The 21471-nt window shown below is 45.4% G+C and overlaps 2 protein-coding genes and 1 non-coding gene across 3 annotated transcripts; 2 read left to right on the forward strand and 1 right to left on the reverse strand.

The window, feature by feature from the left end:
• Positions 1-59: 59 nt before the first annotated feature.
• On the forward strand, positions 60-13104 carry LOC130032741 (histidine--tRNA ligase, mitochondrial). Its single transcript, XM_056124290.1, has 13 exons — positions 60-352; positions 1920-1991; positions 2443-2562; positions 2664-2759; positions 5234-5359; positions 5466-5573; positions 6051-6149; positions 6746-6839; positions 7374-7501; positions 7595-7828; positions 8182-8298; positions 8514-8660; positions 11396-13104. Exons 1-13 carry the CDS (start codon positions 245-247, stop codon positions 11453-11455), a joined length of 1509 nt encoding a protein of 502 aa, XP_055980265.1. The 5' UTR covers positions 60-244; the 3' UTR covers positions 11456-13104.
• On the reverse strand, positions 6459-6667 carry LOC130033223 (small nucleolar RNA U3). The gene has a single exon (XR_008793931.1). It is a non-coding gene; the product is annotated as a small nucleolar RNA U3 (small nucleolar RNA).
• A 240-nt stretch (positions 13105-13344) lies between the features above and the next one.
• On the forward strand, positions 13345-20597 carry ZMAT2 (zinc finger matrin-type 2). The gene is made up of 6 exons (XM_056124402.1): positions 13345-13389; positions 13711-13804; positions 15118-15241; positions 16851-16924; positions 18398-18543; positions 19598-20597. Exons 1-6 carry the CDS (start codon positions 13372-13374, stop codon positions 19739-19741), a joined length of 600 nt encoding a protein of 199 aa, XP_055980377.1. The 5' UTR covers positions 13345-13371; the 3' UTR covers positions 19742-20597.
• Positions 20598-21471: the final 874 nt, after the last annotated feature.

Genomic DNA, 21471 nt, shown 5'->3' on the forward strand with positions numbered 1-21471 from the left:
GCCAGCCCGCCAGCCTAGAGAGGTTCCGGCGAGCGCAACAGTCACTTCCGGTTGCTACTGGGTTTGCCAAAAGTGAGAGGGAACCTGAAAGAACTCTAGCTGACCTGCTGAGTTTGAGAGTTGTAGAAGCGCCTCGCTGGTCCTCGGTCTTCACCTCTAGTGCCCTACTTTTTCCGGGGTCCGCTCGGCCTCGGTTGTCGGGTCCTTTGTCTCCTAGCACGGAAAACCGGCGTCGTACCGTAGGATGCCGCAGCTCGGACTCCTGCAGGGGAGGGCCTGGGCGGTGCTGCTCGGCCCGCTCCTGCGGCCGCCGCGTGCTGTGTGCCTCCGGGCTGTCCGTTCCCAGAGCCAGGTGAGCCGGGCTGACGTGCATCGGTCCAACGGGACTGGATCTCCAGGGTTGAACGCGTGGACTTTGCGGCTTGCACGCCAGCTGTGCTGCGGTGGGATCTAGGGACCAGTGCCCACCGTGTACCGGCACAGAGCTAGCAGAGCGTTTTAGATAGGTTAGCCAGTCGAGAGTTTGGGTTTTATTTCTGTTTTACACTTGAGGAAATGGAGACTGCAAGGTTAAATGATTTGTCCGCCGTTACATAAGAAGAAACATTTATATCAGGTCCACGGTTTGTTCCCTAAACTTAATTTTTTTTTTTTTTTTTTTGCGGGATAGGGGCCTCCCGCTAAGGCTTTTCTCTTGGTTGGACCAGAGATCACTTGTCAGGGCTTTTGCGACCAGATGGGTGTCGGGGATCGAACCCCAGGTCGGCCACTTGCAAGGCAGGCGCCTTACTATCACTCTAGCTCCCCTGAACTTTCTGAGGGCAAGCAAACATTAAAATTTCTCAAGTTTAATATATGAATATCACCACAAATGAGATGAGTAAACACCATAGATAGATTGAATCCAACTTAGAATTTGCCCCTAAATTAGTTCTTCCCAAATTTTTGTTCAGCGTTTCAAGATGTTTGCATTTTAGAATTGTTGCTGCAAGATTGTGGAGTTGAACTCCATGTTGTGGAGGAGAGATTTCAAAGCATGAAACTGCCACACCTCAATTTTTCTGGAATGGCACACAGCTTGTTGGGAATAGTCACTGATTCTGTTTTGTCTTTGAAAAGGCCTTTTTTTTTTTTTCTTCTGTCTTCTTAGCAAGTGCTTAGTGCTCTCGAGAACAACAGGGCTCAGCTATTTTGTAACTTATTTGCAGTCCAGTCATTCTACAGTATGTGTTATCTATTTCTCCCTCTTACCTTCCCTCTGTTGGTGATGATGTGTGAGGGACCATGTACAAGCTTTATTTCACATTTTAGCTGTGCTCATGGGGGTCTTTCATTAGTTTCATTGTTCACACACTTGCATGCTGGATATCACACACTTTGGTTGTATCCCTTATCTACCAAGGGTTGAATTCATTTAGCTGTGCTCTGGCACATTTGGGCTGTAGTGCTCTCAGGGGATTGGAATCCTGCCCTTGCGCTCAGCATCTTCTTAGTTGCTGTGCTCTTTGCATACCCTTTCCAGCCAGAACTTGCTTGCATCTTGGGGTCACAGACAGCACAGCCTCTGTCCACAAACAGTGGAGCCCTGTCTGCTCTCTCCCCCTCCCCCTGTCTGGGTGTTTGACTTCAATCAGGAAATCCATTCCTGTTCATTCTGCAGGCATGTCCTAGGACTCATTCTATTTTGTTTTCAGGTTCTTCCCTCCCCCCCTCCAAATCTGAGAGACAAACTCTTATTTTGGCCTCTTTAAGCAGAAACGGAGACCTGGAGATGCTCTGAGTTGTTACCCCTGAGGCTTGGCGATAGCAGTGGTGGAGGGTTCTGTGTTCTTCACTATTCCAGGTGGTGGTTGACAGTGCCAGGAAGGTGGCAGGCCTGTCTGGAGGGGGATGATTGCTCACATACTTTCTTCTGGCAGGTTGCAGAGGCCTTGATAACATCCGAGCTGAAACCACAAGAAAAGGCCAATTTCACTCTCAAGACCCCTAAGGTAATACCTTTTTTCTACCCTGTCCCACTAGAGAGCCTTAAAGAGCAACACACTGCTCTGCTCATCTCTTCCTGACCCTTTTCAGACTGATTAAAAAAATCAAACAAATGGACAAAACTTCTCTATTCTTAAGATAGTATATAGGGTTTTGGGTCATCTGAATGGAGACTTTTTAACTCCAGACTTCAGATTATATGCATAGTTAAACTCTTGTCTTAAATAAGTGGGTTTTTTTTTGGGGGGGGTCACACCTGGCGATGCATAGGGGTTACTCCTGGCTCTGCACTCAGGAGTTACTCCTGGCGGTGCTCAGGGGACCATATGGGATGCTGGGAATCGAACCCAGGTCGGCCACATGCAAGGCAAGCGCCCTACCCGCTGTGCTATCTCTCCAGCCCCAATAAGTGTGTGTTTTTAATGTTTGTTTTCTCTGGCAATGTTTGTTTTCTAGGGCACTAGAGACTTTAGTCCCCAACAAGTGGTTGTGAGGGAGAAAATTCTTGATTTGATTGTCAGCTGCTTTAAACGTCATGGAGCAAAGGCATTGGATACCCCAGCATTTGAGCTAAAAGTAAGAGCGGGGGAAATGCTGGATCCCTGTTTCTTCAGCTGCCTGCTAGCCTCTGTTCTGGAGTCCTGGAAATTGTAACTCTTTCTGTTTGACTCCTGTAGGAAACACTCACTGAGAAGTATGGCGAGGAATCTCAGCTTATGTATGATCTGAAGGATCAGGGGGGCGAGCTCTTATCTCTGCGCTATGACCTTACTGTATCCTTTTATGTGCTGGAGCCGGCTTATTCTCTCCAAACCATGGAGCTTTCTCTGATAGGCTGGGAGGACTTTGGGACCCTATCGGCTTATGTGGCAATAGCCTTTACTTCCGGTGTCTCCTAAAATGCAGTTCTAGCAGAGCCTGGTCTAGAGAACTGTCATTGAACTATAATGAATGTCAGAATCCCAGGGGGGAAGCTTACAGAAACAAAAATTTCAGGCCCTCTGAAATTTAGTTTAAAAAACAAACAAAAACAAAAGAAAACCATGTTGTTTTGGGGGCAGAAGAGATACTACAGGGAGCAAGGTGCTTGTCTCACATATGACTGACCCTGGTTTAATCTCTGGCACTATCTAAGGTTCCTCCAAGCATCACCAGAAGTTATCCCTGAGTGCAAAGCCAAGAGTAGCCCCTGAGCACTGCAGACATGGCCCGCAAACAAAGAATCTATTTGGGATTGTGTGGACGGTGGGGTAATGTCACAGCCAGTGGTACTCAGGGGTTACTGCTGGCTCTGCACTCAGGGATCATTCCTGGTAGGCTTGGGGACCGTATGTAGTACCTGGGATTAAAGCCACGTCTGTCTCATGCAAGGCAACTGCCCTACCCTTTGAACTTCTCTAGCCCAAAAACGTAATTTTTTTTTTTAAACAGGCATCTGTTAGTTAAGAGGCAGATGATCTTTTGGTTGTTGTATTTTTGGGCTGCGTCTTGCAATGTTCAGGGTGTATTCCTGGCTCTGCACTCAGGGATCACCCCTGGTGCTGTTCAGTGGACCATATATGCTGTGCTGGGGATTCAACATGAGTTGTAGGATGCAAAGCAAGCACATTATGCTGCACTGTCTCTTAAGCCGCCATTCAGGTGATCACAAATCACAAATCATCCTGTTAATCGTCGATTGCCTTGAGCAGGCCCCAGTAATGTCTCCTTCATCCTAGCCCTGAGATTATATTCAAGGCTCTTTAGGAGAATGAGACCCATCATTGTTACTGGTATTTGGCATATTGGGTACGCCACGGAGAGTTTGCCAGACTCTGCCGTGTGGGCAGGCAACATTCGGTAGCCTGCCAGTTTGTCCAAAGTAGGAATGAGATAATAAGATGTCATAATAGGATGTCGCGTGGCCGCGAATGTGTTCGCGCAGTTCCGGGAGCTGGTTTTTATACTCTCTGAGTCTTGGCCGTTGATGGGATTATACTCTCTGAGTCTTGGCCGTTGGTGGGATTACATGGCGCCAGGGGGCCAGTTGGTGGGTGTGACCCCCGCCTACTGGAATTTGGAGGATCTGGGTGGAGGATGCTGGCCCAAATCCGAGTAGGCTTGGAGATCTCGGCCCCAGAACCCGCATGACTTCAGATTCAGGTGATCTTGACTTAAATTTTAAGAAACTATATTTTATTTATTTTTGGTATTTAGATAACCTGCAGCGATGCTCAGGGGTTACTCTTGGCTCTGCACTCAGGAATACTCCTGGCAGTGCTTGGGCGATCATATGGGATGCTGGGGATTGAACCCGGGTTGACCAAGTGCAAGGAAAACACCCTACCTGCTATACTATCACTCTGGCCCCAGAAACGACATTTTAGGAAACAAAATTGTAGGCAAAGCCAGGTCAAAGATTTATATATTGTGGTGCCAAAGATTGAACACAGGGCTTTCATATACGTAAGGCAAATGTTCTACTAGAACATCACCTTCCCATCCCTGACTTTTGTTTTGGGGCCACACTCAGCAGTGCTCAGGGCTTAACTCCTGGCTCTGTGCTCAGGAATCACTCCTAGCAGGCATCAAGAGGCCTTGATCAAGAGTGGTATGGGTCGAACCCAATGGTCTTTATGCAAAGCAAGCACCCTATCTAATGTCGTATCTCCTAGCCCCCAGCCCTAATTTTGGAAAAAATGTAGCCCCTTCACTCCCCTACTTTTCTTTGTCATCTTAGTCATTGATACTGCAGTGGCCAGGGGTCAGTCAAACACATGCTTTTTTGTTGTTATTTTGGTTTTTGGGCTACTTTTGGTGATGCTCGGGATTTTTTCTAGCTCTGCTTATAGGAATGAATCCTGGCTGTGTTCAGGGGACCATATCCAGTGCCTGGGATTGATCTTGGGTTGGCTGCATGCAAGGCAAGTGCCCTACCCACTCTTTTGTTAGTCCAGCAAGAAAGAAAAGATTCTTATTTTCTCTTTTTTTTTGTGGGGGGCTGTGGGGTGCATGCTTGGTGGTGCTCAGAGCTTGGCTCTGCTCTCAGGGATCATTGGCAGGCTTGGGGGATTGTATGGGATGCTGGGGGATGGAACGAAGGTTGGCTTCCTGTAAGGCATACACCCTACCGGCTATCATTCGAGCCTAAAGATCCTTATTCTCTTATTAGTGGGTGGGTTCCAGGTAAAGATGCAGCCCCCCTAACATCAATCAGCGCATTGGGCTCTGGATGCAGTTTGCTTCTTCCTTAACCTGTTTATGTCAGGTTCCTTTTGCTCGTTACCTGGCCATGAATAAAGTGAAGAAGATGAAGCGCTACCATGTTGGAAAGGTGTGGCGGAGAGAGAGCCCAAGCGTGGTCCAAGGCCGCTACCGAGAGTTCTGCCAGTGTGTAAGTGACCTTGTGGGGGAGCGTGATAGGATAGACTTGGGGTGATAATCTGGAAACTTGCTGCTCAGTGAAGATTTTTTTCCCTCCATCTGTTTCTTGGCTATAGGATTTTGACATTGCTGGTCAGTATGATCCAATGATCCCTGATGCTGAGTGTTTGAAGATCATTTGTGAAATCCTAAGTGGGTTGCAGCTTGGGGACTTCATCATTAAGGTGAGCCAGGGCTGTGACTTGAGGGGAGAAATCTGAATTTGTTCTCAAGGTCCTAAAACACTTGTTGGAACAGCAGGTGTCCTTAGTTTTTAGGCCTATAGCTCTAGGAATTTCCTTTTTTTCTTTCCTTCCTTTTCTATTTTTTTTCTTGTGTTTGTGAAGCAAAACTTTTTATTGAATGAAATTTATGTAGAAAAGTGTGAGAGGAGAGAAAGGAAAGAGTACATGATCAGCAGAGAACACTGGATTCTCCCATGTGAAATAATCCTCTCGAAATTTCCCAGTATATCTGTATCTGAATGTCGGTAGAGCTATTGTCTGGATGTCTCCGTTTCAGTGTATCTGTCTTCATCTATATCTGTCACCCTGTGTGGTTTCCTTTCTGTCTTTTGTATGTATTTGGAGAGTTGGGACTGCTGACGTTTTGAGGGGAAGGGCATTGATAAGCCACTTCGGTTCTTTTGATTGAATTCACAGGTCAATGATCGGCAGATTTTGGATGGGATGCTTGCCATTTGTGGTGTTCCTGAAAGCAAGTTTTATGCCATCTGCTCCTCGATAGACAAGCTTGACAAGGTAAAAAAGAAGACATACTTCAGTAGACCCTAAGAGAGTTTCCACAAATCCATATCTCTTTAGAAAAAGAAGGGATGGTGGTGCTAAGGGTATATAGCTTAACACTAGGGCTCATGCCACGTATGTGTGATGCCCAGGTTTTAGTCCCCAGCACAACAAAACAGGAGGACAGGAATAGAGGAATGGATGGAGGGAGGGAGTAAGGGAAGGACAGAAGGGAAGAAAAGAGATAGTCTGGAAACGCAGAAAACATTCAGAAGGAAGAGACATTCAGAGGCAAGATCTGAATTCTCTGCAGTGGGAATTGTGGCCTTATATTCTACACCCTCCCCCTCTCACTCTTACAAAAGGAAGAGAAAAACCATCTCAATGGTAAAAGGTGGTTGTGAAAGCAACACCTAGAACCGGCTTCACATGCGGGAGAGGATACTGTGGCTCCTCATGGTTTTCGGTGCTCTACATGATCAGAGAAACTTCTCTAGTAACAAACTATAAAAATGTTCTGAAAGTATAGTCTTCGTGGCCTTATGTTCTAAGCTGCCTTTGACTTTTCCAATTAGAAAAGAGGCTGAGCATATGTTTGGGTGTTTGTGCAGGTGTCTTGGAACGATGTGAGACACGAAATGGTGACAATGAGAGGCCTGGCTCCTGAAGTGGCTGATAGAGTCGGGGACTATGTCCAGTGTCATGGTAAGAATCAGGGTTTTCAGAGCCACTTGAGAACCAGAGTTAGAGTGAAACTTCTCACTCTGCCTCTGAACTTTTACCTCTGAATCTGCTTCTTGCAGCTCCAGAGCCTGGCCTGAATTTATTTCCTATTATACTTTTTGTAATTACTTTATGTCTGCTTGTGGCCTTCAAGATGAAAACAAACAAAACAGATAAGACTTTGGTCTTATAAAATCAGTTTTTTTGTGTGGTTTTTGTTTGTTTGTTTCTTTCTTTGGCTTTTGTGGTGACACCCAGCATGCTCATGGGTTACATGGGTTACTCCTGGCTCTGCATTCAGGAATTACTCCTGGTGGTGCTTGGGAGACCATAGGGAATGCTGGGGATCAAACCTGGGTCAGCCGCGTGCAAGGCAAATGCCCTCCCCATTGTACTATCACTCCGGCCCCAGTCTTATTATTTTTTTTTTTTTTAAAGAAAATGAGGAGACCTAGAACATTAGAGATAAACTTGGATAAATCATACTGACTTTCTTCCCCTCTCGTGTGTCTCTAGGTGGGGTGTCCCTGGTAGAGCAAATGTTCCAGGATCCAAGGTTATCTCAGAACAAGCAGGCCCTAAAGGGCCTCGAGGATCTAAAGCTGCTATTTGAATATGTGACTTTATTTGGAATTGCTGAGAAGGTAAGCTGAATTGGGAGTGGACCTCTTGCTGAGCTCTGGGGCTCTAAGGGCTCTAAGACTTCTCTGGGGGTGATTATAGCCTTGCTCCCACAGATCTCCTTTGACCTAAGCCTTGCTCGGGGCCTGGACTACTATACAGGAGTGATCTATGAAGCAGTGCTACTACAGGCTCCAGCTCAAGCAGAGGGCAAGGCCTTGAATGTAGGCAGTGTGGCTGCTGGTGGACGCTATGATGGGCTGGTGGGCAGTTTTGGCCACAAGGTACCGTGTGTGGGACTCAGCATTGGAGTGGAGCGAATCTTCTCCATTATGGAGCAACAGATGAAGGTAGGGCCTTTGGAGGGGTAGAGTAGGGTCAGAGACTTTAACATCTTTAGCATTTAGTTCTTCTGATGTTCCTTTTTTTTTTTTTTTTAAAGATTATTGGTACACAGAAACTTTGTGTTTTTTTTTTTTTTTTCATGATTTTTTTTTTTCATGTTGTTTTGGTTTTGGTTCACATCTTGCAGTTCCCAGGGCTTACTCCTGGCTCTGCATTCATGGGTCATTCCTCAGTGTGCTTGGAGGATCATATGGATGCCAGAGATTGAACCTGGGTCAGATGGGTGCAAAGGAAGCACCGTACCCATTATACTATTTCTACAACTCCAGAAAGTTTTTACTTCTTCTTTCACTGATAGACGTTTGGTGAGAAGATACGAACCACAGAGACCCAAGTATTTGTTGCCACACCACAGAAGGGTTTTCTCCGGGAACGGTTGAAGCTAATTGCAGAGCTTTGGGATGCTGGGATCAAGGTACATTGGAGCTGACATTCAAGCCTTATAAGTATTTGTTGAATTCAGGTAACACACCCATTTTTATCTTTTCCAGTGGTGGAATTAAAAATCTTTCTACTCTTCACTAACATGTCTTTTAGGGTAGGAAGGTAGTTCATTAATTCTTTGGAAGGACTTGCTCCTTTAGTTTGTGTGGTCACTTCTAAGCCCCTTAATCTATTGAATGTTTTCAGGCAGAGCTGCTGTATAAGAACAACCCTAAACTGCTAACTCAGCTGTCCTACTGTGAGAGCATGGACATTCCACTGGTGGCCATTATTGGAGAGCAGGAACTAAAGGAAGGAGTCATCAAGCTCCGTTCAGTGGTCAGCAGGGAAGAGGTGAGTGGGGTGGCCTGTAGAAATGGAAAAAAGACCAAGTAATGCCACATTTTTTAGATTCTTTTTTAAAAAATTATTCAATTCATATTTAGTGAGCTATTCAATTATTCACATTTAGTGAGCCTCAGCTATTTATCAGGAACTTGACATATTTTCAGATTTTTTTGAAAGCTGGAGGGAATAGGGGCTATACCTGGCTTATTCAGGGCTTACTTCTGAATCTGTGCTTAGGAATCACTCTTGGCAGGGCTCAGGACACTATATATAGTCTCAGAAATCAAACCCGGGTCAGCCAATGCAAGGCAAGTTGTTAATGTTATCCAGCCCCTCCTTTTTAAAAGATTTTATTTGAGGCACTGTGATTTACACTCTTAATGCTGAGGTTTACTTTTTTTTTTTTTTAAATAAATTGATTTATTGAATCACCGTGAGAACAGTTACAAAGCTTTTGGGATTAAGTCTCAGTCATACAATGATGAAACACCTGTTCCTTCACCAGTGCACATTTTTTTTTTACCTTTTTTTTAAAAAATTTTTTTATTAGTGAAACACCATGAGGTACAGTTATAGACTTACAAATTTTTGTGCTTGGGTTTCAGTTATATAATGATCAAGTACCCATCCCTCTACCAGTGCCCATCCTCCACCACCACGGGTCCCAGCATCCCCCCCCACCCACCCACCCCCGTCCCACCCTGCCTCTGTGGCAGGGTATTCCCCCTTGTTCTCTCTCTCTTCTTTTGGGTACTGTGTTTTGCAAGAGAGGCATTGAGTGGCAATCATGTTTGGTCTATAGACTACTTTTAGCATGCTTCTCCCACCCTGGGAGGGTCCTCACAACACCCTTTATTTGGTGCTCTCTTCTCTATCTGAGCTTCCTTTTCACCTAGAGCCTGTGGCTGGCCTTCCATTCATGGAGCAAAATTCCTGGTACTAATCTCAGCCATTCCTGGGTGTTAGTCTCCCTTTATGTTGCTTTATGTTCCCCAGATGAATGCAATCTTTCTGTGTCTATCCCGCTCTTTCTGACTCATTTCGCTTAACATGATACTTTCCATGTAGTACCACTTGTATGTAAATTTCATGACTTCGTCTTTTCTAACAGCTACATAGTACTCCATTGTGTAAATGTACCAAAGTTTCTTTAATCAGTCATCTGATCTCGGGCACTCAGGTTTTTTCCAGATTCTGGCTATTGTAAAGAGTGCTGCAATGAACAAACAATTGCAGATGTCACTTCGACTATAGTTTTTTGCCTCTCTGGGATATATTCCCAGGAGTGCTATAGCTGGGTCAAATGGGAGATCAAATTCTAGTTTTTTGAGGTTGGAGCGATACCATAGCGGGTAGGACGTTCGCCTAACAAGCGGCCAACATGGCCGACCCGAGTTCAATTCCTCTGCCCCTCTCGGAGAGCCCGGCAAGCTACCGAGAGTATTCGATATGCCAGACACAGTAACAACAAAGTCTCCAATGGAGACGTTACTGGGCCCGCTCGAGCAAATCGACGATCAACGGGAGGGCCTTTACCTTTACCTTTACCTGAGAATTATCTATACTGTTTTCCAGAAGGGCTAAACCAGTCGGTATTCCTACCAGCAGTGAAGGAGGGTCCCTTTCTCACCACATCCGCGCCAACACCGGTTGCTTTTGTTCTTTTGGATGCACAGTGCACATTTTCCACCACCAAAAACCCCAGTATGCCCCCCCGCCCCCCACCATCCCACCTCCTCCCCCTACCTGTGTGGCAGATGATTTCCACATTATTCTCTCTCTACTTTGGTTACATTCAATGTTTTGACACCAGACCCACCATTATTATTTGGGATTTTCCCTACTTTTTTAATCCAGGTTTTTAAAGATGATTTTCTTTCTGGGGGCGTCATACACAGAGGGCGTCATGCTCAGGGTTACTCCTGGTTCTATACTTAGGAATTACTCCTGGTACTGTTCAGGGGACCATATGGGATGCCAGCGATTGAACCTGGTCAGCCATGTGCAAGGCAAATGCCCTACCCGCTGGACTGTTGCTCTGATCTGAATACGTTTTAATACCATACCTTCCATCAAAGTGTCTGCTTCCCTCCACTATTGTATATGTCCTTTCCTAAGCACACTTTCTCCCTGTTCTGTTCCCCCTGCCAAAGGAACTTCAGTTCTGTAAACCGTTCTCAATTTTCTTGATTCTTTAAGAAATATTGTATTATGGTTCGGCTCCCAAACGAAACAAAACAAAACAAAAAAATGTATCATCTGACTGAGGAACTACCTCCCAAGGTTAATCGTGATGCAGGTGAATGCATTTACCCACTTCCAGCCATTGTAGCCTGTGAGTATGGGCTTGGTGGGAAGAAATTGGACTAATGAAATCTTACAGCATAATTTGAGACTAGTCAACAAAATAACCATGTGTCAAAAGCTTGACTCTTTACTCTTTTTGAGGGAAGGGGAGAGATAGCTCCCAAGCAGTGTTGGGGGCCTCTCAGGCTGTACCTAGCAGTGCTTGGAAGGTTATGCACATTGAACCCAGAGCCCAGTCCATGCAAAGCATGCACTGCAGCCCTTTACCAAAATCTCTTTTATCTTGAGGATATGCATTCTCCAGGTAAGCTTGAAGTCATCTACTTCTAGTGGCATAAGTGATAGAGCAGATGTCCAATACAATCTAAAAAAGTAGTAGCTGAGAAGCTAGTATCACCCTAGTTTGTCACATGAAGGCTGTTCTTATGTTTCAGGTGGCTGTTAAACGTGAAAACCTTGTGATTGAAATTCAGAAGCGACTATCTGAATCTTAATCCTCCCCTGATTGCCATCTGCTGCGTTTTATTGAAAAAAAAAATGAAACCTTCATCAAAGGTCAAGTTCCTGACTTTGCAACAACATCTGGCCAGGATGAGTGACAAGTGCCTTCTACCTCCTCCGTCCTTCCTGGGTACAGAACTGTTGACAGCCCTGATGATTCTTGGGCGAGTGTGAGCAGCTGTCTTGTGGGTGCACAGATGACTGCAATGTAAAAAAGACATGCTCTCTCTGCTGAGGCAGATGCAGATTTGAATGCTACTGAATGCCACTAAGTGGTGTTAAGATGGTTGTTCTGAGCAAGGCTCTGAGAAACTCTCCTCAGGCTAAGAGACTTCTGATGCATACATCAGAAGCCAGATATTTAGCCTGGCAAAAGTAACTTCTGAAGAAGATTGTGGGGGAAATTATCCATATCCTATCCTTGTTCTGTTCAGTGAGTTTCAGGGAGATAGTGAGGAATAGTGGCTGCTTCTGATATGTTTGAGGATGCAAACCAAGAGATGCCATCCCAATGAAGTAACAGTACCTATATAGATGTATAATCTCCCTACCCATCCACTATTAATAATAGCAAGGTGAGACTGTCTGTTCAGTAATAGTGAATGATAGACTTAATTGGTGACCTGATACATTCGAGGTCTGATTTTTTAATGTTTTGGTTACCATTTGGTGTGCCAGAATCACTTCTACTACTTTATTTCCTGCTATGATAGATTTTGTAGAAGTGGCTGGATGTGTTAAATAAAATACTAAATGTAGAAGTTTGCATAATTCGTTATCAAGGATTTGGTTCGCATAGACCATAAACATCTGAGTACTCTGAAGACTTCTGTGAGTTGGTTGGAACCTTGCTGGGCTGAAGCTTCTGTATCCAATTAAGGAGCTCAGCCTCTGGTTCCCTGTTTCCTTCTCCCCAACTTGGACATAGTCATGTCATTGAAAGTTCACATACAGTGAACCATCTGCCAGAGCTCACTACCCTAAAGTGTTGCTGATAACTGCCATTCTTAAGTCAAATCACCGTCAGGGTCCTCCCGTTGTTCATCGATTTGCTCGAGCGGGTCCAGTAATGGTCTCCATCATGAGACTTGTTACTTTGTTTGGCATATCGAGTATGTCACGGCTAGCTTGCCAGGCTCTGTCGTCTGGGTGAGATAACTCTCGGTAGCTTGCCTGGCTCTCCGAGAGGGGCGGAGGAACCGAACTCGGGTCGGCCATGTTGGCTGCTTGTAAGGCAAACACCCTACCACTTTGCTATCATTCCAGCCCTCTTAAGTCAAATAATGTTGATAAATTGTGCCCTATAGGTTGAATGACTGTAAGTGGCTTTCTGTTAAAGGATAAAATTAGTTAAAATATAGCACTACTTTAAAAAAAAAGGAGAAGAAAAAGGAAAGAAATACCTACTGGAAATAAGCACTTTCCGAACGTGGATCTGGAAGGTAAACATGTCAAGCCTTAACTCTAGTGCATTCAGGTGTGCAAGACATCTAGAATCTCCAGGTAACCCTACTTTTGCTTTAAGATTCAGAAAATCGTGGCAGCACACGCAGAGTTCACTACTCTAGATAACAATACTAGATTCCTCGTTTTTAAAATAGACGAGTTGAAGCAAATCTATTAGCTGTCTGAAAACTTGATTGAAAATCCAAAAAAAGGAAAAATAAACAAAATCCCAATCACGACCTCGTTTGTGGTGCCCTTACTTCCGCGTTGCTTCAGACTCCTGCTGCGCATGCGTCATTTTCTTGGGGTAGAGGCGGGGTCAAGAAAGCCTGTTTTTAGAACCCTCCAATTATTAGCGCCCTTAGAACTCGAGGTTCTAAGCTTATTGGATGGCGAGCTTGCTTTACGGCTGAAGGCTGCATTTTACGGCATTTTTCAGCTTCCCATTCACTTCGCAGTGAAGATGGCGTCGGGCAGTGGGGTAAGTGTGTGTGAGGCGACTTCGGAGGTGTAGCGCTTGGATTCTCGGCGTGGAATAACCTGTCCCTACCTTACGCACACCTCTTAGTGGTTCCGGGGTCCGGTCTTGAGGGGTCCCCGTGGGTCCTAGCACGAAGTCATCGGAGTCGCAGAGGTTCTAACTTTGGGTCCTAAGGCCAGCTCAGCCTCCGGGGTGGCCCGGAGAAGCTGCGCGCTTGGAAGGTCCCCAGACCACCTAGACCGGGAGGAAAGGGTTCTCTTGCGTTTCTCTAGGGGTTCGCTCACGATTAGCGACGAATCTTGAGAGCTTTTTTCCCTACAGACGAAAAACTTTGACTTTCGCCGAAAGTGGGACAAAGATGAATACGAGAAACTCGCGGAGAAGAGGCTCACGGAAGAAAGAGAAAAGAAGGATGGTGGGTCCTGCCCCTCAGGGGCCAATCTCAAGGGTGACGCGGTGGCTGCAGGGCGGGAGGGAGCGGATTCGGCGACTGTGCCCGGTGTTGCCTACGCTGCTCCGGGCCTAAGTGAACCGAGAAGGTGGCTCTAGTGGTTTTGAGGTGCTTTCCAGCGTTGTGCCCGCTACTTCTTCCCTCTCTTTGCCTGTGCCCTTTAACGGACTTGGCTGAAGTCCGAGCAGATGCGGTTCGTTGGTAGGAGCTCAGAGTAGTGAGGGCCGGCAGGTTTTAAAGACCCAACACCACTCCTTTCCTTAATTAAAATTACGTAAGCGGGAGAACTTTGCTGGCCCAACCAAAACCTTCCCTCGCGCCTGGAGAGCTGGGGTTCTCTCCGGAAGTGGGATTCTTCCAGCCACTGACCCCCAGTGCTCTTCTCTGGGCCTGGTGCAATGCCAGGGAGTCGGTACTCCACCTTCATAGATGTTCCACTTTACAAAAAGCAAAGTCTTAAGTTTCTCACCAGGTTTTACATGAGTATGTTCTTTGTCTGCTTCCACATCTTACACACTTACCCTTTCAGCTTCTTTTTAACTCAACTAATAGAGCTTGACAAGTAGCAGGGGTTGGGGTCTGCTTTAAAAAAAAAATCCTTCTAGCTCTCAGAAGGTTCCTTTCTGTGTTGTATTTGGGGTGTCTGAAAGTTTTACTGTAGAGAGTGTCTACTCTTTTTTTTTTCTTTTTGGGTCACACCCATCGATATACAGGGGTTACTCCTGATTTTGCACTCAGGAATTACTCCTGGCGGTTCTCAGGGGACCATAGGGGATGCTGGAAACCCAACCCGAGTTGACCACGTGCAAGTCAAACGCCCTATGCTCTGTACTATCGTTCCAGCCCCTGCCTACTCTTTTGAAAGTGACTTTTTGTGAAACTTTAGGGCATCTCTCATTATTTCATTCAGTTCATAGAAAACTGACTGCTTTTGACCTTTGTTTCCTTTCCTTTTTTTTTTTTTTGGCAGAGGTTGAGGGCGAAGTGTCACACTTAGTTCTGCTTGGGGACCACTGACAGCTCTGTGCTCAGAGTTTCTCTTGGGGTGGATTGGGAGACAGATACTAGGCCTATTAGCTACTCCAGCCTATGCCTTATTTAAAGTGGAGAAAAGCTATAGATAATAAAGTATTATAGATAACAAAGTATTGTTCCACTTCTTAAGATTTCAAAACAGAAATGAGGGTTGTCCTCTGGATTCTAGCTTTCTTGACTTTCATTTCCTTTCTAGCTCAAGAGATAGCATCGAATGGGTCTCCTCCTTTATTATGTTTCAGGAAAACCAGTGCAGCCAGTCAAGCGGGAGCTTCTCCGACATAGGGACTACAAAGTGGACTTGGAATCGAAGCTTGGGAAGACAATTGTTATTACCAAAACCACACCACAATCTGAGATGGGCGGGTGAGTGACTTTCCTCCTTTTCTACAGCCAAGAGGAGGTGTCATAAATTATGTTGGCTTTAGAAATTACTGAGGAAGTCCCTGCAACTGCCAAAATAACCTGTAACTCCATCCTTAGATACTTGTTGGCTTTTGTTTTGGTGCCACACTAAAACAGGGCTAATCCTGGCTTTGTGAGCAGGGAACTTTGTAGTACCTGGGATTGAAGTAGGGCTCCTGCATGTAGAACATACATGCCTTTCTGCTATTTTTTTTTTGACCCAGGTTTTTAAAATTTGTATCTCATTTCTCAGGTTAACACCAATATTATATCTAAGAGCAATTGGTTTGTAGATTTCTTCATATTAGCATGCCGCAATTACAGAATATCTTATAAAGGGTTATTCCATCCCCTCACAGAGAAAGAAGTAATAGAAAGGATTGCTGAAGATATTTCTAGGGAAGAGATTGGGGCTAAAATGGAACCTGGGAACTATTGATGGTTAATAGTGTTGAGATTCCAGAGCCTTCAAATGCTGTTGTCATTATGGATAACCTGGTTGTATATCTTCCTCCTGGACCAAGACTCTGACCTGGGAGAAAGGGTATCCACAGCTTCTCCCACCTCCCACCACTGCATTTGCATCTAGTTCTCCCATGAGGAGTACAACACAGCAACGAATACCACTTTTCTGAGTTGAATATTAAATGAGCTGTTGTTATTCTTCTCTCTAGTATTCATCTATTGCGGTGAATTTCCTCTCAAATGTAGCATGAAACAAGTAACTCACAATGTTTGTGGGTAAGGGGTCTAGCTTAGAAAGTTGCAATCCAGGGTCTGGAGCGATAGCACAGCGGGTAGGGCGTTTGCCTTGCACGCGGCCGACCCAGGTTCGATTCCCAGCATCCCATATGGTCCCCAAAGCATCTCCAGGAGTAATTCCTGAGTGCAGAGCTAGGAGTAACCCCTGAGCATTGCTGGGTATGATCCAAAAAGCAAAAAAAAAAAAAAAAAAAAAAGTTGCAATCCAGGAGTCTTCTGGATCTGCCTTCATCTGGGTGTAAGTGGGATTGAAGGAGTAAATGTGGAGTAAGCGGTGGTTTAGAAACTTAGTTCTTTGCTCCATGGGCCTCTTTCTAGCTCTGCTCATAACAAAGTGTTCTCCCCAATGCAAGTGATCCACACCAGCAGACTAATACAAAAGCCTCATTTAAAAATAATCTAATATTGGAAGTGATGTCTATCATTATTGCTGTATGTATTGGGAACTGACCAAGTCTGATGCAAATTGGGAGGGGACTGCACAGGATAGGAAGAATTTTCAGGAGAGTAGGTGTCATTGTGAAGGCATTCTGGATGTTGGCTAGTACTGTGTTCTGAGAGCTTAAACTTTATGAAAATGAGAAAATGTCCTTGTTTGGGGGGCACACCTAGCTTACTCCTGGCTCTGTGCGCAGGGATCACTGCTGGTGGAGCTTGGGGATCATGCAAGCGCCTTAAATGCTGTACTATCTCTCCAACTTGAGAAAATGCCTTTTCTTTAAAAATTCACCTAAAGTATGAATTTATTAATTGAAAGTCATAAGATTCTTATACCCAGATTTCATAAACTGTTATTTCTGTTTGCTAGATATTACTGCAATGTCTGCGACTGTGTGGTGAAGGACTCCATCAACTTTTTGGATCACATCAATGGAAAGAAACGTAAGGGGTGGAGATAGTTTGTGGGCAAAATTGTGGGAGGTAGGACTCTGGGAGGGTGATTCCTTTAAACACTTTGTTTTATGGTTGTGAGTTTCCAGTTGCTTTATCCCAGGTCAGTCTTTACTTCATTATCTAATGGAGAGATTCCCAAATGTATGTGGCCTCCTGTCCCCTTTCAAGGGGAAAAATAAATGATTCAGTATCCTCAGAAATTTACTTAGTTATGTTTTATGTTTGAACTACCTGCAGCTGTGTTCAGGGCTTTCTTCTGACTGGCTTAGGGGACCATTTGACCACATGGGATGCTGAGGCTTGAACCCAGGTTGGCTTCATGTAAGGCAAGAGGCCTATCCATTGTAATACCGCTCTCGCCCAAAAATTTCCCTCCCCTCCACCCCCGGGTTTTTGGATTACACTACCAGTGCACTCAGCGATCACCTCCAGGGGTGTCAGGGGACCATATAGGATGCCAGGGATTGAACCTGGGTTGGCCACGTTCAAGGCAAATGCCTTACCCACTGTACTATGGCTTCAACCCCCCAAATTTACTTTTTTTGGGGACACACTGAGGTGCTCAGGGCTTAGTTCCTGGCTCTGTGCTCAGGGATCACTCCTGGCAGTGCTTACAGGACCATATGGGATGCTGGGGATCAAACTCAGGTTCGCCACATGCAAGGCAAGCGCCCTTCCCACTATACTATTGTTCCAGCCCCCTGAAATTTACTCTTTTTTTTCCTTTTTGTGTCACACCCAGTGATGCTCAGGGGTTGCTCCTGTTCTGTACTCAGGAATTACTCCTGGCAGTACTTGGGGGACCATATGGGATGCCACGGGTCGGTTGTGTGCAAAGCATATGTCCTCCCCACTGTGAAATTTACTTTTTAAGTAAATAGCACCTCTGGTTGCACCCGAGACTACTACCTCCCACCTGGTGTCTCCACTTAGGGAAATACTGTTCTATTGTTTCTCAACCATGAGGTGAGTCACTGCTCTTGGACCCAGCAAACTAGAGCCAGTTATCTCCTGGGCTCCCTGTCTCTGGTGTGCATCTGCTCTGTGAAGGTAGTTGAAAGCCTCTTGCTCTTGCTTCTTGTTATCTGGAGCTGCTGCTTCTGTGAGCAAGTAAATTCAAAGGAGTCTTCACCCAAGATTGCTTTTTTTTTTTTTTTGGTATGGTGTATAAAATATTTTCCTTTTTGTTCTTTTTTGGGGGGTGGGGGCGGAGGAGCCACATCTGTTGGTGCTCAAGGTTTTCTCCTGGCTCTGAGCTTCCGGATTACTCCTGGCAGTGCTTGGGGGACCACTTGGGGTACCTGTGATCAAACCTTGGGTCAGCCTCGTGCAAGGCAAGTGTTCCACCCACTGTACTATCACTTTGATGCCCTGAGATTTCTCTTTTTTAAGTGTCAGAAAAAGAGTATCTCGGGGATGAGGATATTGTAGTGACCTTGTCTTCTTTGTTGTTCCACCTAGATCAGCGGAACCTGGGCATGTCTATGAGGGTGGAACGTTCTACCTTGGATCAAGTGAAGAAACGGTTTGAAGTCAATAAGAAGAAGATGGAAGAGAAACAGAAAGATTATGATTTTGAGGAAAGGATGAAGGAGCTCAGAGAAGAAGTAAATGCTCTACTGTCCTTTCCCTTTGCTCCTGCAGTCACGAATTTTATATAAGGACTCATGGGAGGTTCTCTTTCTTATCCTCTTCCCCCAGAGATTCGTTAAATTTCTGTACATTAGCGATGTTTTTTGTTTTCTGTTTCCTTTTGGGCCACACCCAGCTAAGCACAGGGGTTACTCCTGGCTCTGCACTCAGGAATTACTTCTGGCAGTGCTTGGGGGACCATATGGGATACTGGGAATCGAACCTGGGTCGGCCTCGTGCAAGGCAAATGCCCTACCTGTTGTGTTATCACTCCAGCCCCTGGACAAGTTTCTAATCCTAGTTTGGGACTTGTGATGTGAAAGAAATGGCTTCAAATGTACCCTTTCTCCATAGACTCTCTGGGCTATAATTTTGTTTCCTACGGGAGGTATTAACTAAGGGGCCTAGTCTCAAGAGGCCCATAGAAGCAAGCTGACTGGAGCAGGTGTTTTACTTTACCTACTGATTAAATTTTGGGCAAGTTATAGATCTTCTCTGTATCCATTGGTATAATACCTTTACTCCACTGAAAACAGTTCCTGGCATATATCGTACTTGTGCCAGAATGTAGTGTGCCTCCACGCAACCCCTCACCCTCCACTGCAAAAACCTCCCAGAGATATTCTGGGGTACAGGAGTCAGACATGCTCTCAGAGCTTTGTACTCTAGCCCTTTTAAATTCTCCCCAGTCCCTAGTCCCTCAGAATCTTTACTGTAGCCTTTCTGCTGCTGTTGAGATTTCATTTGTTTTTAGCTCTTTTCTTTTAAAATAGGAATCTTGGGGACCAGAGCCAATAGTACAGCTAGTAGGGTCCTTATCTTGCACATGACCGATCCTGGTTTGAATCCCAGCATCCCATATGGTCTCCGAGAGCACCTTCAGGAGTGCTTCCTGAGCGCAGAGCCAGGAGTAACTTCTGAGAATCACTGGGTGTGGCCCCAAACCAAAAAGACGCTCATCTGTCTTTAAACAGCATTTGGCTCAGGAGTCTGAACTGATGGTGCATGATTTCCCCCTCCCCCCCCCAGGAGGAAAAGGCCAAAGCCTACAAGAAAGAGAAACAGAAGGAAAAGAAAAGGAGAGCGGAGGAGGACTTGACATTTGAGGAGGATGATGAGATGGCAGCTGTGATGGGCTTCTCTGGCTTTGGTTCCACCAAGAAGAGTTACTGAGGCGCCTGTGCTTGGCCTTTGATGGACCTGTCTATGTGTGTGTGGAGGGTGGGGGTCATTTGTGGGCAAGTACCTGGGGAAAGGCCATACGAGTGACAGTGGGGAGAACTAGAGGGAGGGTGTGTTCTTGGTCCCTCCACCTTGGGAGAGGGGACAGGCTGCAGAGGTAAGCTGTGGTGTCATTCCTCAGTCTATCGCTGGAGTCACAGGCCCTCTGCCCACCCGAGTTCCCAATAAAGAAAAACCTTTTCTGAGGCTATTTTCCCAAAATTCCCCCTGCATCTTTCTCTCTTCATCTCTCCAGTCTCTTCTCTGAGCATTCTACTTTTATCCGGCGTTCAGCCTTTATTTGACTCTGACTTTTGCTCAGCCCGCATTGGAAACATCCTTCGGGTTCCCTGTTTCCAGTGGAGAGCCCTCCCTTTCTTGCATCCCTCCTGTGGTTCTCTGGCCACCTGTGCATGCATGTGTACTTCTGCCTGAGTCAGTGGTGTGTGTGGGGGTGTGTGCATGAATCTGTCACATAGAGGGAGCTTGAGCCATGACCTCAGAGCATTGCTGCCTTGGGGTTCTTACGTTCTGGGCTTCCTCAGAGCATGTAACAGAAAATTAAATGGGACGAGTGCCTGGTGTGCTTTGTGTTGGGTGAGTTTTTAATCTGTGTTTTTCAGATGTAGACTTTTCCTGTTTGTTTTATTTTATTAAGGATTACGTTGTCTTCTTTGTGAGTAGGTTCTTGGAAGAACCTGTTTGATGCAAAAAAGAAAAAAACCTCATGGGAACGGTCTCAGAGGCTGTTCAACGTGTAAAATAAATGGCATTGACTGAGCCTCTTTCACCTTTGGTGCGAACAGTCCATGTTCTTCCCTGTGTATTGGTTTTCCTTTTCACACAGAGGACTGCCAGGTAGAAGTTTTTCTTTTCCCTTCATTTGCGTCCTATCACTTTTTCTGCCTAGATTTTCTCAGCACGAATTGTATTTTCCTGTGAGAAGATGTTTCCAGAGGAGCCTGAACAAAACTTTTAAAAAACTACAGCTTCCTTTGATTTGTTTCTTCAACATCGGAGATCAGGGTCAATTTTGTGTTTTCAAGTAGTATCTATAATTATTGCCCTATTTTACATTTTAGGCTGGATAATTTTTTGTTGTTGGGGGTCCCTTTTTTTCTGGCCTTTCCACTAGATGCTATTAGTGTCCTCTCCCCAAGTTATAACAATTTTTTTTTTCTGTTTGTTACTGTTACTGGGCTACACCTGGCAGTGCTCAGCGCTTACTGTTGGCTCTGCACTCAGGAATTGCTCCTGATGGTGCTCAGGAGATCATTTGGGATACTGGGGATTGAACGTGAATGCAGGTCAGCTGCGTTCAAAACGAGTGCGTTAACCTGCTATACTGTCTCTCTGTCCCCAAATGACAAAGATTTGCATGTTCCTAGAAGGGGGCAAGGTGGGGCATGGTATGGGATGGGCCAAGATCTTTCTGCATGGCCCTGGAGAACCACTTGGAGCTGACTTTGGGATAACCCAAGGATCAGGTGGCAAATTAGTTATATAATAAAACAATGATCACTGCATTGATACTGTGTGTGTACCAGTGATGCAGCAGAAAGAAAAAACAGTACCTTAAAACAAAAGACAAACTTAAAGTAGATGAATGATTTTGTGAGGTTATGAACCAACATGACTTGGTTCTGTACCCTGTAAATCGTGCTCTTTTAGAGCACACCAGA

The sequence above is a fragment of the Sorex fumeus genome, unplaced genomic scaffold, assembly GCF_029834395.1.
Source record: "Sorex fumeus unplaced genomic scaffold, SorFum_2.1 ptg000051l, whole genome shotgun sequence".
NCBI lineage: Eukaryota > Metazoa > Chordata > Mammalia > Eulipotyphla > Soricidae > Sorex > Sorex fumeus.